The 12267-nt window shown below is 52.0% G+C and overlaps 1 protein-coding gene across 1 annotated transcript in view; it reads left to right on the top strand.

The window, feature by feature from the left end:
• LOC144247624 (uncharacterized) overlaps positions 1-10395 on the top strand; it is a 1666419-nt gene extending 1656024 nt beyond the window's left edge. The window contains exons 21-22 of the mRNA XM_077788932.1: positions 9268-9880; positions 10392-10395. Of these exons, the coding sequence (XP_077645058.1) occupies positions 9268-9880; positions 10392-10395 (617 nt within the window). The remainder of the gene's footprint in view (positions 1-9267; positions 9881-10391) is intronic.
• The last annotated feature ends 1872 nt before the right edge of the window (positions 10396-12267 follow it).

Genomic DNA, 12267 nt, shown 5'->3' with positions numbered 1-12267 from the left:
AAACCTCTCCAGAACTCCAAGTCAGAATCCAACTGCAAAGTTTATTTGACTTTTAATGGGTCCCAATGAGGGACACGACTGAGAAAGTGGCCCCAGGCCCCAGGCAGAGCAGAGAACTGGAGGCACTGATGCCAGCTGGGGACAAAGAGAAGCCAAGTCTTGGTGCCCTGGGGCACAGCAGGGTCTGTGCCACCAAGGGCTGTGAGGAGACACCTTGTCCTGAGCTGGGCTGGGCACTGTCACCCCCTGGTCCTGCCCTCAGCACTCCCCCCTAGCCCACATCCCAGTGGCCTCAAGGATCTTCTGGAAGGAGTCCCTGGGGAGCCTTGGTCAGGAATGGCCCTGGGGGCTCCTTCATGCTCCCAGAGACTGCAGGTTTTTCAAAGGACTTTGGCTTTTGCTTTGGCCTTGGAGTCTCTGAGAGGTTTGTGCAATCATAGCCTCCAATTATCTGCTGTAATTAGTCCCTGGAGAGGCTTTGTCAGTAACAACACTCAGTGGGGCTCATTAATGCTTCAAGGTACTTCAGTTCTTTTAAGGTACTTGGTGTTTCCCTTTTGCTACAGACTCTGTGAGAGGTTTGTGCAATCATGGCCCCAATTATCTGCTTTAATGAGTTCCTTGAGAGCTTTTTACTGACACTCAGTGGGGCTCATGAATACTTTGAGATTCTTAACATTTGTGAGGTACTTTGGATTTTCCTTTCCACATTGAGAGTTCTTTGTGCCATTTTCAGTCTCTGAGAGTTTTTTGTGCCATCCTGGCCTCCAGTTCTCTCCTCCAAGGAGTCCATGAAGAGCCTGTGGTATAGGTGGACCTTTGTGGTTCCCATTACTGCTTTAGACTCCAACCACTTTGGGGTTTTCATCTGACTTGGACTCCAGGAAAGGTTTGTGCAATCTCTTCTCACGCCCTGAGGTTCCAGTGCTCAGCTCCAAATGCACCACGGGGCTCATTAGGATCAAGCAAGTCCTGACAAACCATGGCTCTGCCTCAATTTCTCTCTGCTCTCGTGCAGTTTGTCAGGAAGTTTCTGTAGTGGTTTTGGTTCACCAATTTGAGATTTCTTGGCCAATGCATCAATTAGTGTGGTGGCTTCAGTGCTGGCTAATTACCAGTGCACTCACTAGAATATACTTACTCATTTCCTGCTGTGAGGTAGGATTAGGAGAAAGGCAAAGTAGTCACAAAATTTTAAAAGTGTATAAATAAAATTGTATTAACAATAATTAAGAAAGAGTAATAAGAATTAGAACAAAACTTTCAGAACACTTCCTCTCTACATACAATCTGAAAATGTAAAGAGACAAAACCTAAAATTTTCAGTCAGTTTACCACCTCTAAAATAGTCTTTCTTCACTTCACTTAGGAAGAGAAGTTCTTCTTGTTAATGTTAAGGAGAATTCTCCACAAGAAAAAAGTTATCTCATGGCTTTTCATTTCCAAAAATTGCAGCTGCCTGGAGAAATCTGCAATTGTTAACTCCCTCCCATCTTTTCCCACCTTTTCCCACAGCTGTGCTTATGGGCCATGCCAAGTTATGGGGTATTAGTTTTGAGATGTGCTGTTTAAGAGCAACAGTTCTCTTCATCTCTTTCTGAAATCATCCTCATCTGTGGGAACAGAGGTCATCTTCTCTCCCTGAGGGCACAGGGTCTCATCACTGTTCTCCCTTTCTCTGTTCAAACTTCTCATGGGTTCACATCTACTTCAACATTTACTTACTTTAGCATAGAGGCCTTTGCTGAAACAAGTCATCTCCCCATACTTTTCAATGCATTATAGGGAAAAAGAGAGTCTGATGTATCCATGACATCCTTCTCCACAGCTTAACCAGAGTATTCCAGCCCCAAGATCAAGGCATCTCCTCATCCCTCCCATCTGGGACTCAACTTCCTCTTCCCTGCCCTCGGTGTGTCCATGCTGCTCCTCTGTGTGCCTGCCCTGTGTCCTTTTCTCTCACTGGAGGGAGGATGGCAGCACTGGCAGAGTCAATATCTCCCGGGGTTGCAGATGGTTCCGTGAGCCCGGCCGGGCTCGGTGCTTGCGGCCGGAGCTGTTTTGCCATGGAGGTTTCTGCAGCGGCTGCGCTGGGGCTGTGTCAGGCTGGGCCGCGCTGGGGCAGGGCCAGGATCTCAGCAGCCAGGCCAGAGCCCAGCAGCAGCACGGCCGGGGCCGATGGCTTCTCCTGCCCTGCCCGCCGGCTGCGGGCGAAGCCCAAGGGCGGCAGAGCCTTGGCCGAGCCAGCCCGGCCCGGGGCTGCTCCTGGGGCCCGGCGGATCCTGGCCGGGCCCGGGCTGGCGGCGGGGCAGGGCTCGGCAGGGCCAGATGTCAGCACCCGCAGCCACGGCCCGGCCTCGGCCCCGCGGCCTCCCCTGCCCTGCCCGGCAGCCGATGGCGCCTGGCGGCTCCCTGGGAAGGGGCCCGGCCCCACGGCAGGAGCCGCCCGGCCCCACGGCCGAGACGGGGCTGGGCCGGCCTCGGCACCTCTGTGGGGCCAGAAGGGAGAGAGACCCAGCCAGGCTTTCTCATCTCTAACTTGTGTCTGCACAGAGGCGTCTGCAGCTTCCTTAGTGCTTTAACAGATTCTCAGCTCTCAAAGCTAATTACTGACTGTTTTTTGTCAGACACTGAGGAAACTGCTAGAAGCTTCTCTCAGGACATCACTTCTGTGATGCAAAACCACCACGGCAGCACAGAGCATAGAACTCTTTTGTCCATATGTAGTGGTCATGTGCCCAAGGCCTCAGAACCCCTCCTTGGGAGATCTCTGGGCCCTCTCCAAGGTGTTTTGAAATGAAAACATGCAGCTCATAGTCTAAGAAAACCACCAGAGGACAGGGCCAGCCTGACCTGTCTGTCCTAGCTACTTTTGTCTGGGAGCAATCCTTGGATATATGGAATTTGGGAGGCAAATTCTAATTTTGGCCATGGTTCCTGGACATGAAGACCTGTTCTTTTCCATAGGAATAAAGGAACAGAGCCCTAGTGTTTCCCCGGGTGGATGAGAGATGATCACCAGAGGACATGGCCAGCCAGAACTGGCAGGTTTTTTTCTGCAAGATACACTTGCATATAGGAAATTTTTTATGGAGAGTACCAATTTTGACAATGGGTATGTTAAGAGAGGGACAGTTCTTTTCCAAAGCAAGGAAAGCACAGAGCCCCAATGCTCCAGGAGCTGATGAGAGGCAGCCCTTGGCATTCCAAGATCAGCCAGACCTGTCAGGTGGCCCCTGGCAGGCCAAGCCAGCCAGACCTGGTCCATGTTCCCTCAGTTCCATGGGGCCCCACAGTGTCCCAATGGTCCCTGGCTTCCAGGAGGCCCTGAGGTGTCACAATGCCCCCTTGGTGACACCAGGCCCTGAAGGGTCGGAATGGTCTCCATGGTTCCATCAGGCCCCACAGAGTCATAATGGTCTCTGGGTCCATGAAGCCCCGCGGTGTCACCATGGCCCCTTGGTTCCATGGGCTCCAGTGGTGCCACAATGATCCCCTTGGTTCCATGAGGTGCCACAGTGTCACAGTGATCTCCATGGGAAGGAAAGAACCCAGCCCCAGTGTGGCAGGGGCAGCCACCAGAGGCCAAGGCCAGCCAGACTTGATGGTACTGGCAGATTTTGTCTGGGAGCAACTCTTGGATAGACAGAATTCTAGAGGTGGAATCCCAATTTCAGGCATGGACACCCAGAGTAGAAGGACAGTTCTCTGCATAGGAAGAAAAGCATGGAATACTGGTGTTTCAAGGACAGATGAAAGGCAGCCACCAGAGGCCTAAGCCAGCCAGACTTCTCTGTCCTGGTAGCTTTTTTCTGAAAGCAGCCCTTGGATACAGAGAATTTGGGAACCCAAATTTCTGCCATTTTTGTGCACATAGGGATCGATTTTTCTATAAGAAGGAAAAGCACAGAGGCCAAATGTTTCTATGGGAGAGGAGAGGAGAGGAGAGGAGAGGGAGAGGAGAGGGAGAGGAGAGGAGAGGAGAGGAGAGGAGAGGAGAGGAGAGGAGAGGAGAGGAGAGGAGAGGAGAGGAGAGGAGAGGAGAGGAGAGGAGAGGAGAGGAGAGGAGAGGAGAGGAGAGGAGAGGAGAGGAGAGGAGAGGAGAGGAGAGGAGAGGAGAGGAGAGGAGAGGAGAGGAGAGGAGAGGAGAGGAGAGGAGAGGAGAGGAGAGGAGAGGAGAGGAGAGGAGAGGAGAGGAGAGGAGAGGAGGGGAGGGGAGGGGAGGGGAGGGGAGGGGAGGGGAGGGGAGGGGAGAGGAGAGGGGAGGGGAGGGGAGGGGAGGGGAGAGGAGAGGGGAGGGGAGGGGAGGGGAGGGGAGAGGAGGGGGAGGGGAGGGGGAGGAGGAGGGGAAGGGAGGGGGAGGGGAGGGGGAGAGGAGGGGGAGAGGAGGGGGAGAGGGGGGGGAGAGGAGGGGGAGGGGGAGGGGAGGGGGAGGAGGAGGGGAAGGGAGGGGGATGGGAGGGGGAGAGGAGGGGGAGAGGAGGGGGAGGGGGGGAGGGGGAGGGGAGGGGGAGAGGAGAGGGAGTGGCTCCTCTGAGGCTAAGCCAGCCAGACCTGTTTCCCCTGGCAACTCTTGTAATGGAGTAATCCTTGGATATATGGAATTTGGGATGAAGAATCTCAGTTTTGACCATGGACACCTTGAGAAGAAAGAAGGTTCTTTTCCATTAGAAGGAAAGCACTGAGCTCCAGTGTTTTAAAAGCAGATGAGAAGATGCCCCCAAGAGGCCAAAGACAGCCAGACCTGTCTGTCCTGGCAGCTTTCACTTGGGATCAATCCTTGGATGTACAGAGTTTTGGAGGTGGAATCCGAGTTTTAGCCATGGATGCCTGAACAGGAAGAAGAGTTATTTTCATTAGGAAGTAAAGCACAGAGCCCCAGTGTTACAGAGAAACATGAGTGCCAGCCCTCAGGAAGCCAAGGCCAGCCAGACTTGTGATTCCTGGCATCATTTATCTAGGAGCTATTCTTGTATATAGGGAATTTGGGAGGCAGATCCCAAATTTTGGCCATGGGTGCCTGATCGAGATGGAAGGTTTTTAAGCAAGAAAAGCACATGGTCCCCGTGTCTGAAAGGCAGGTGAGAGGTGGCCCCTGGGTGGCCAAGGCAGCCAGACCTGTTTCTCTTGGCAGATTTCACTGGGGAAAAATCTTTGCATATAAGGAAATTTAGAGAAGGAATCCTAGTTTTGGCTATAGGCCCCTGGAGGAGAAGGACAGTTCTCTCCCATAGGATGAGGAAGCAAGGAGTCAGTTGTGACCCTGGGGACCCACGGAACCAAGGGGCCATGGTGACACAGCAGGGCCACGTGGATCCAGTGGTCCATTGTGACACTGTGGATCCAAGGAGACCATGGAGACACCCCCAGAACCTCATGGAACCAAGGAGTCCATGGTGCCCCACCGGGGCTGAATGGAGCCAATGGTCCATGCTGACACTGCCCATCCAAGGACACTGCAGAAGCTCATGGAGCAAGGTGGCCATTGTGACACTGAAGAACTTCATGACACCAAATATCCATGGGGACACAGCCTGGCATCATGAAACCCAGGAACCGCTGTTGGCAGTGCGGAAACTCATGGAACCAGGGGCTGTTGTGGCGTTGTAGCACCAACACAGCTGCTGCACTTTGTCCCTGCCCTGCACAGCTCCTTGGGAAGCACGGCAGGAGCAGCACCCTGGGAGCCTCAGGAATGCCCCTCTGAGATCCATGGCACACACTCCCAGGGGCTGGAATTCCAGTTCCCAGCCAGGAAAAGATGTTCCTGACCATGAAGGCAAAGCTCTTATGGAAGAGCCAAGAGCCAAGTGGAGCAAGATCCTACAGTGACATTTCACTGCCAGCCTTCATAACTTCACCCATGGTTGTTGTAGCTCCTGCACTGGGAATTAAATCAGGGCAGGGTCTTTGGTGGGAGCTGCCCTGGTTTAAGGGAGACACTGAGAGAGAAACAGAGCAGGCAAAGGAAGGCAGGAGAGAAAGGAGGTATTTTGGTTCGTAAAGACAGGTGTCTTCTAAGGAAGGCAGGAGCCTCCCCTGAAATGGAAGAATGTAGACTCTTTCTGAATTGGTATAAATTTGAAATTAAGGGGGCCTCTCAAGTAAAAATATGGGAGCAGGAATAGCAGCTTTTTATTAGGGAAGAAAATGAAAATATAAACAATATAGTGAACCAAAACAACACTGTGAGAGCCAGAATACAACCTGACACCCTGTTGGACAGGGTGTTGGCCACAGTCCAATTGGAATTGTGGCTGCAGTCCTCCAGGAGTGTCAGGTGTGGTTCTGTTGGAGAAGTGATCCTATAGGAAAGGGTGTCCTCCTCTGAAGAGGAAGAGGCAGCTGTTCCTCTGGGAAAATCCAGCCCAGAAAAAGCTGTGTTGGTGGGCCAGAATCTCAAGACTAGATGCAGGTAGGAATTCTTGGCTCCTCCCTCTGGGCGGAACATCTCACAATGGGATGTTACAGTTCTTATCAGTCATGCAGTGACAATAGCCCATTATCAGCAGATGTCTCCCCTGAGGGAGGATTGATTGTGGAAGAGATAAGGAAAACTGCCCACTTAACACAGGACAACTGCCATACAGATGGCAAATAGAACACATCTTGCTTTTCAGTCTGGGACAGGAGGACACAAACACAATCAGCTGAGAAGGCGGCACTCTGAAAAAAAAACCAGAACTGACAGAAAATGAATGGGACAGAAATAAATAATTTTGATAGTTTTATTTACTATCAGAATGAATCACACCCACCCAGCCTCACACAATCCTTACCGCACAACCTCAAATTTGGATCTCACTTCTCCTTCCAACCCCATCTCACCCTGGAGTCTGAGGAATCAAGTAATTTTGGCACTGGACTGAGGTGGGAACCAGACATTTTGAGGTGTGATTGAGTAATTTTGGGGTGACAGACAAATCCACCTTGACTTTTAGAGCGCAAAATTATGGAGAATACTACCACATAGCCCCCAAGAACCAACAGATCCTCCAGAATATGTTCCCAAACAGTAAATTCCACCTCAAATACCTCTTAAATGGTGGGACTTTTGACATCTCTGGTCAATACTCTTTTTAGTAATTTTTCATGTGTTTTTAAGTGATAAAGACAAATCAGAAGAAAATTAGGGCCAAACCAAAACTAGAGACCCCTTGAGCATCCCCTGGACACTGGACAAAACAAACTCAGCAGAAATCAAATTTAACCCTACATAAAATGCCTTGAGGAAGATTTGCTCTTCCCACAAGTCACTTGTAATGGAAATGCAAACAAATCCCAAACATTAATAGACCAACAACAGAAACAATTCTGTGGCAATTCCAAATTTCATCAGTTCCAACACAGCTCCAACTCATGCTGGCAGGTTCCAAAAAAAAAACCATGGAAATTTGGCCCAATACAGATTATTAAAAGGAAGGGAAAGGTCTGTGTAGCTAACACAAAGGTGACAGGGACCAAGAAAATAATGCTTCTCCCCCCAAAGCCCGTGAATTCAGGAGTTATTTGGGAATTTAGCTACTTGAGCTGGGCTTCTTGTAGGACTTTTGATAGCCTTGTGTTCCTCGCTTTGGGGTGAATGATCCTTGTCAGTCTTGCTGGTATAATTTGGTCCCTTTCCTCCAGTGATTTTAACAGACTTTTCAAAGAAGGAAAACAAAATATTTTCTTTACACTGGCCACCCACAAGAGCCATTTTCCTCATAAGTTCTCCCAAAAGTCACTCAGAGGAAGCTGCATCCAGGTTTCCAAGAGTTCCTCCAGAAAGAGCCACAAACTCCTCAGAGGAGAGAGCCCTGCTGTTGTCAATGGCACTTGGGGTCAGACAACAGTGCCCTGAAATCACTGTGCAAAATAATGTTGCAATCTGGATAATAAAATTGTTAGAGAGATGACTCTGCCCCAATTAAGGTGCTAACGAGACTAAATCCAAAGTGGATTTTATTGAACAGTAAATGTGAGGTATAGAGAGATGGAAAGAAAAAGAGGAGAGAGCAAGGGAGTGACAGGGACAGAGACCTCCCCTGGGGCAGGGCAAGTGTGACATTGTCCCCTGTGTGCGTGGCCTTCCCAGGGTGGGGGTTTTACACCGGAGCCAGTTTGGGTAAGGGGGGTGGTGTTCACCCCCCACCCCGAGCAGGGATTGCCTCACTGTTTCAGGTTACAGTGTCAGATGTAACCAAAAGTGTTTTCAGTCCCCATCTCCATAAACTGTTATCAACAGGTGGGGCAGTGTTCTTTATCTCTTCCATGGCTCAGCCCTGATAACGCCCTCCAGGGTCCATCTTCTGTTAATGGGCCATTGAGTGTCACTGCAGCACTGATAAAATTACATCATCCCATTGTGGGATGCTCCGCCCAGGGGGAGGAACCAAGCTTTCCTAACTGGATATAATCTCACCATTTGCAACACCACGATCACCTTGCCTACTGCATTCCCAGAGGACAAGAGCTCCATAACCACCACTGGACCTGCAAGGAAGACCAGACCCTTCTACAGGATCACTGCTTTGACAGAATCACGTTCATCACTCCAGCTGGACTGCAGCCACCATTTCATCAGACAGCTACCACCACCCTGACCAACGGGGTGTCAGGTTATATCCTGACTCTGTGAGTTTAAACCAGTCTTTCTGTATCATAGCTTTAATCTTAATTTTCCTATTAAATTGTCATTCTGGCTTAGACTCTCTCCCAGGTTTGCCTTCAAACCAGTACAAAACTCACTGTGCTCATCCCTTGTTTTCCTTCCAAAACAGAATTTCCCATACCCAAACGTTCACCAGATGGAGGAGAAGGTTGCGAGGAAGAGGAAGATGCCCCAGGACCCCCAGGCAGGTGAGGAGGAAGTCAGTGCCCCTTTCCCCCTCTCTCCTGCTCCATCTCCCAGCCCAGCCTGGCTCCCAGCTGCAGGACAGCCCCGCTGCCTGTGCCCTCCTGCTGGGGACGCACTGGGGGGATCTCCTTGCCCTTCCCTGTGGCACGGAGGCAAATCCCATCCTCTCCTTGTCCTTCCTCCCCCAGACAAGAAGCTGAGGATGGAGACCAGTGAGGGCAAATCCCCGTGGAAGAACGTCGTAGAAGAGGCCATTTTGGGCAGCCCCACAGAACGGGAATCCAACGGGGAGGAAAAGCCCCAGAAATCCCCCAGGAAGAGGGGCTGCAAACCCAGACCAGGGTGTCCTGAGGAGGAAAGTCCCACCGTGGGCCAGGAAGGTGGACAGAGCTTCAGCCAGAGCTCGGAGCTGGTGGTCCCTGAGCAGCTTCATGATGGGGAGAAGCCCTACAAGTGCTTGGAGTGTGGGAAGAGCTTCAGGCAGAGCAACAATCTGAAACGACACCAGATGATCCACACCGGGGAATGGCCCTATGAGTGTGGGGAGTGTGGGAAGGGCTTCAGCTGCAGCTCCCATCTTGTCAGGCACTTACACATCCACACTGGGGAGAGGCCCTACAAGTGTGGGGAGTGTGGGAAGGGATTCAGCTCCAACTCCCACCTTGTCAGCCACCAATGCATCCACACTGGGGAGAGGCCCTATGAGTGTCCTGAGTGTCAGAAGAGGTTTCACACCAGCTCTGATCTCCTCTGCCACCAGCAGATTCACACAGAGGAGAGGCCCTTCCAATGCCCTGATTGCAGGAAGAGCTTCAAGCGCAACTCCCACCTCATCAGGCACCGGCGTATCCACACTGGGGAGAGGCCCTATGAGTGCCCCACCTGTGGGAAACGGTTTCAGACCAGCTCAAATCTCCTCCTGCATGAGCGGATTCACACAGATGAGAGACCCTCCCGCTGCCCTGACTGTGGGAAGGGCTTCCAGCACAACTCCAGCCTTGTTAGGCACCGGTGCATCCATACCGGGGAGAGGCCATACGGGTGTCCCCAGTGTGGGAAGAGCTTCACCCAGAGCTCTGACTTGACCAAACACCAACGGAGCCACTGGTAAGGGAAGCCCTGCAAATTCCCCAGCTGCAGGAAGAGCTTTGTGCACTGCTCCAGCTTCATCCCCCATTGGAGTACCATGTTGGGAAGAGCCCTGGTGATCCATGTTCCCTGTGATCCATGCTGGGAAGACACCTGTCCCTTTTCCTGCCCCTGCCAATGACCTGATATGGGATTGAAGAAAATGAGGGTCTGGCCATGGCCCTGTCACTACATTCACTCCCACCTCAGGTCATTACCGGGGCAGGAAAGGGACTCTCTCTCTCCCTGAGGAGACGGGTGTCCTTTCCATGCAGGAGGAAACATGTGGCCAGGAAGAGACAGTCACTGGTGATGTGGTTTTCTGTGGAAATAGTTTTTCTTATCCCTTCTGTTGTCAATATTGTTTCTGTTCCTGTTTGTTCCCAGTCTTTTTGCTGTTCCCAGTAAATTGCTCTTATCCCAGATAGGGATCTTTCCCTTTTTCCCTTCAAGGGGAGTTGGGAGGGCAACGAGCGCCAGTGGGGTTTTAGCGGGAGCAGGAAATTGGGGAATCCCATTCCTGAACCCTGGCCTGTGGAAACCGAGCATCCCAGCTGGTGCCAGCCCTGGTGGCCATGGCAGCAGCCTTGGGAGCGGGTCCCTGGCTGGGGCTGAGGGAACCTCTTCACTCTGGTGCCCAGGGACAGGAGTGGAGGGAGCGGCTGCAGCTGAGTCGGGGCAGGCTTAGGTTGGATCTCAGGAAAAGGTTTTTGCCCAGAGGCTGCTGGGGCACTGCCCAGGCTCCCCAGGGAAGGGTCACAGCTCCAGGGCTCTCTGAGCTCCAGCAGCGTTTGGACAGCGCTGCCAGGCCCAGGCTGGCAGTGTTGGGGTGTCCTGTGCAGGGCCAGCAGTTGGACTCGAGGATCCTGATGGGTCCCTCCCAGCTCAGCCAATTCTGTGGTTCTGGGATCCATGACCCTGGGGATGGGAGTGCCAATGGTTGCCATGGCAACGGGCTCTGGCTCCAGGCCTGAGCTGGTGTCCATGGCAGCCACCCCTGGCATGGGGTCTCCATGGAGCTGCCCAGGGCCTGACCATAGCAACAGGGGCTGGGGATGGTTGCCATGGAAACTGACCATAGCAACAGGGGCTGGGGATGGTTGCCATGGAAACTGACCATAGCAACAGGGGCTGGGGATGGTTTCCATGGGAACTGACCATAGCAATGGCCATATTGGGATTTCACCTCCAATGTTGACTGTTGTGACAGACTGGAGGAGATTTTTGGCTGGAAACATTTCATGTGTGGGGGAGGAAGGGGCAGGTCCAGCCTTGCCCTGCCCTGGAACCCCAGCACTGCCCTGCCCTGGAACCCCAATCCCCCCAGAGCCTCTATCCCAGCCCAGCAGTGTCTGCCAGTCCCTGGCACAGCACAGGCAATGCTCCACAGCCACCTCTGGAGCCCCAGCCCAGCTCCTGAGTGACCAAATGACCCCAAGTCCCACCTGGGGGAAGGGCCCAGGAAGACCAAGGAGTATTAAAGGCTGACCACAAGGCAAGCACACATCTTGACTCTACGTCCTCTTGGAATTTCCATCTGAACATTGCTGGAATCCAGGAGTTGGTAGCTGAGTGCGTGCTTCTCTGTATCTTATTGTTCTCTCTTTTTGTATCTACCTCTTCTATTTCTGTACTCTTGCAAATATTGATTAACTTAAAATTGAACAGGCTCAGAGTTTGTGAAGTTGAATGGGCCAAGTTAATGCTTTGAGAAGTTTTTTTTGTTGATTGAATGCCATATTAAAATGTTTGCCAAAGTTTCACTGATTTTCTACATTTCCCAGTAAAGGCTGCTTTGTTGCTTAGAGGTCCTGAGAAAATCTTGATAGTATTGCTCTAGTGCATCCAACTCAGAGTGTTGCAGATGATAGATAGATATGATTGTTCATAAATAACACAGCTAGGATGAGAAAAGTTCTCCCAGCTAGCCGGATGTCACTTCTGCCCTTGGATGAATCCTGGAGTGAAATGGAGTGTTCCATCTCACCCCCCAGAAGATGTGTGGCTCATCCCACACCTCTGTACCTTCCCCTAAAACATCAGCGTCTGTAACCCCATTGGCCCATGCCTTATCCCAGCCCACCTAGGAGCCCCTGAAAAGGGGGCTCCGAGAAGCCATGCGGCCACCTGGAACTTCTTCCCGGTCTTGGAACCTCTCCCCTCTCTTAGAACTTCCTCCCCTCTTAGAACCTCTCCCTCCCCCCCTGGGGCTTCCCCTCTCCTAAACCCTCCTTTTGTCTCTCCCCTCCCCTGCCCTCTTAATCCCGGCCACGTGCTACACCTGAGAGCACGAGGCTCGG

The sequence above is a fragment of the Lonchura striata genome, chromosome 29 (genome assembly GCF_046129695.1).
Source record: "Lonchura striata isolate bLonStr1 chromosome 29, bLonStr1.mat, whole genome shotgun sequence".
Lineage (NCBI taxonomy): Eukaryota > Metazoa > Chordata > Aves > Passeriformes > Estrildidae > Lonchura > Lonchura striata.
This window is presented reverse-complemented; position numbering and strand designations above follow the sequence as displayed.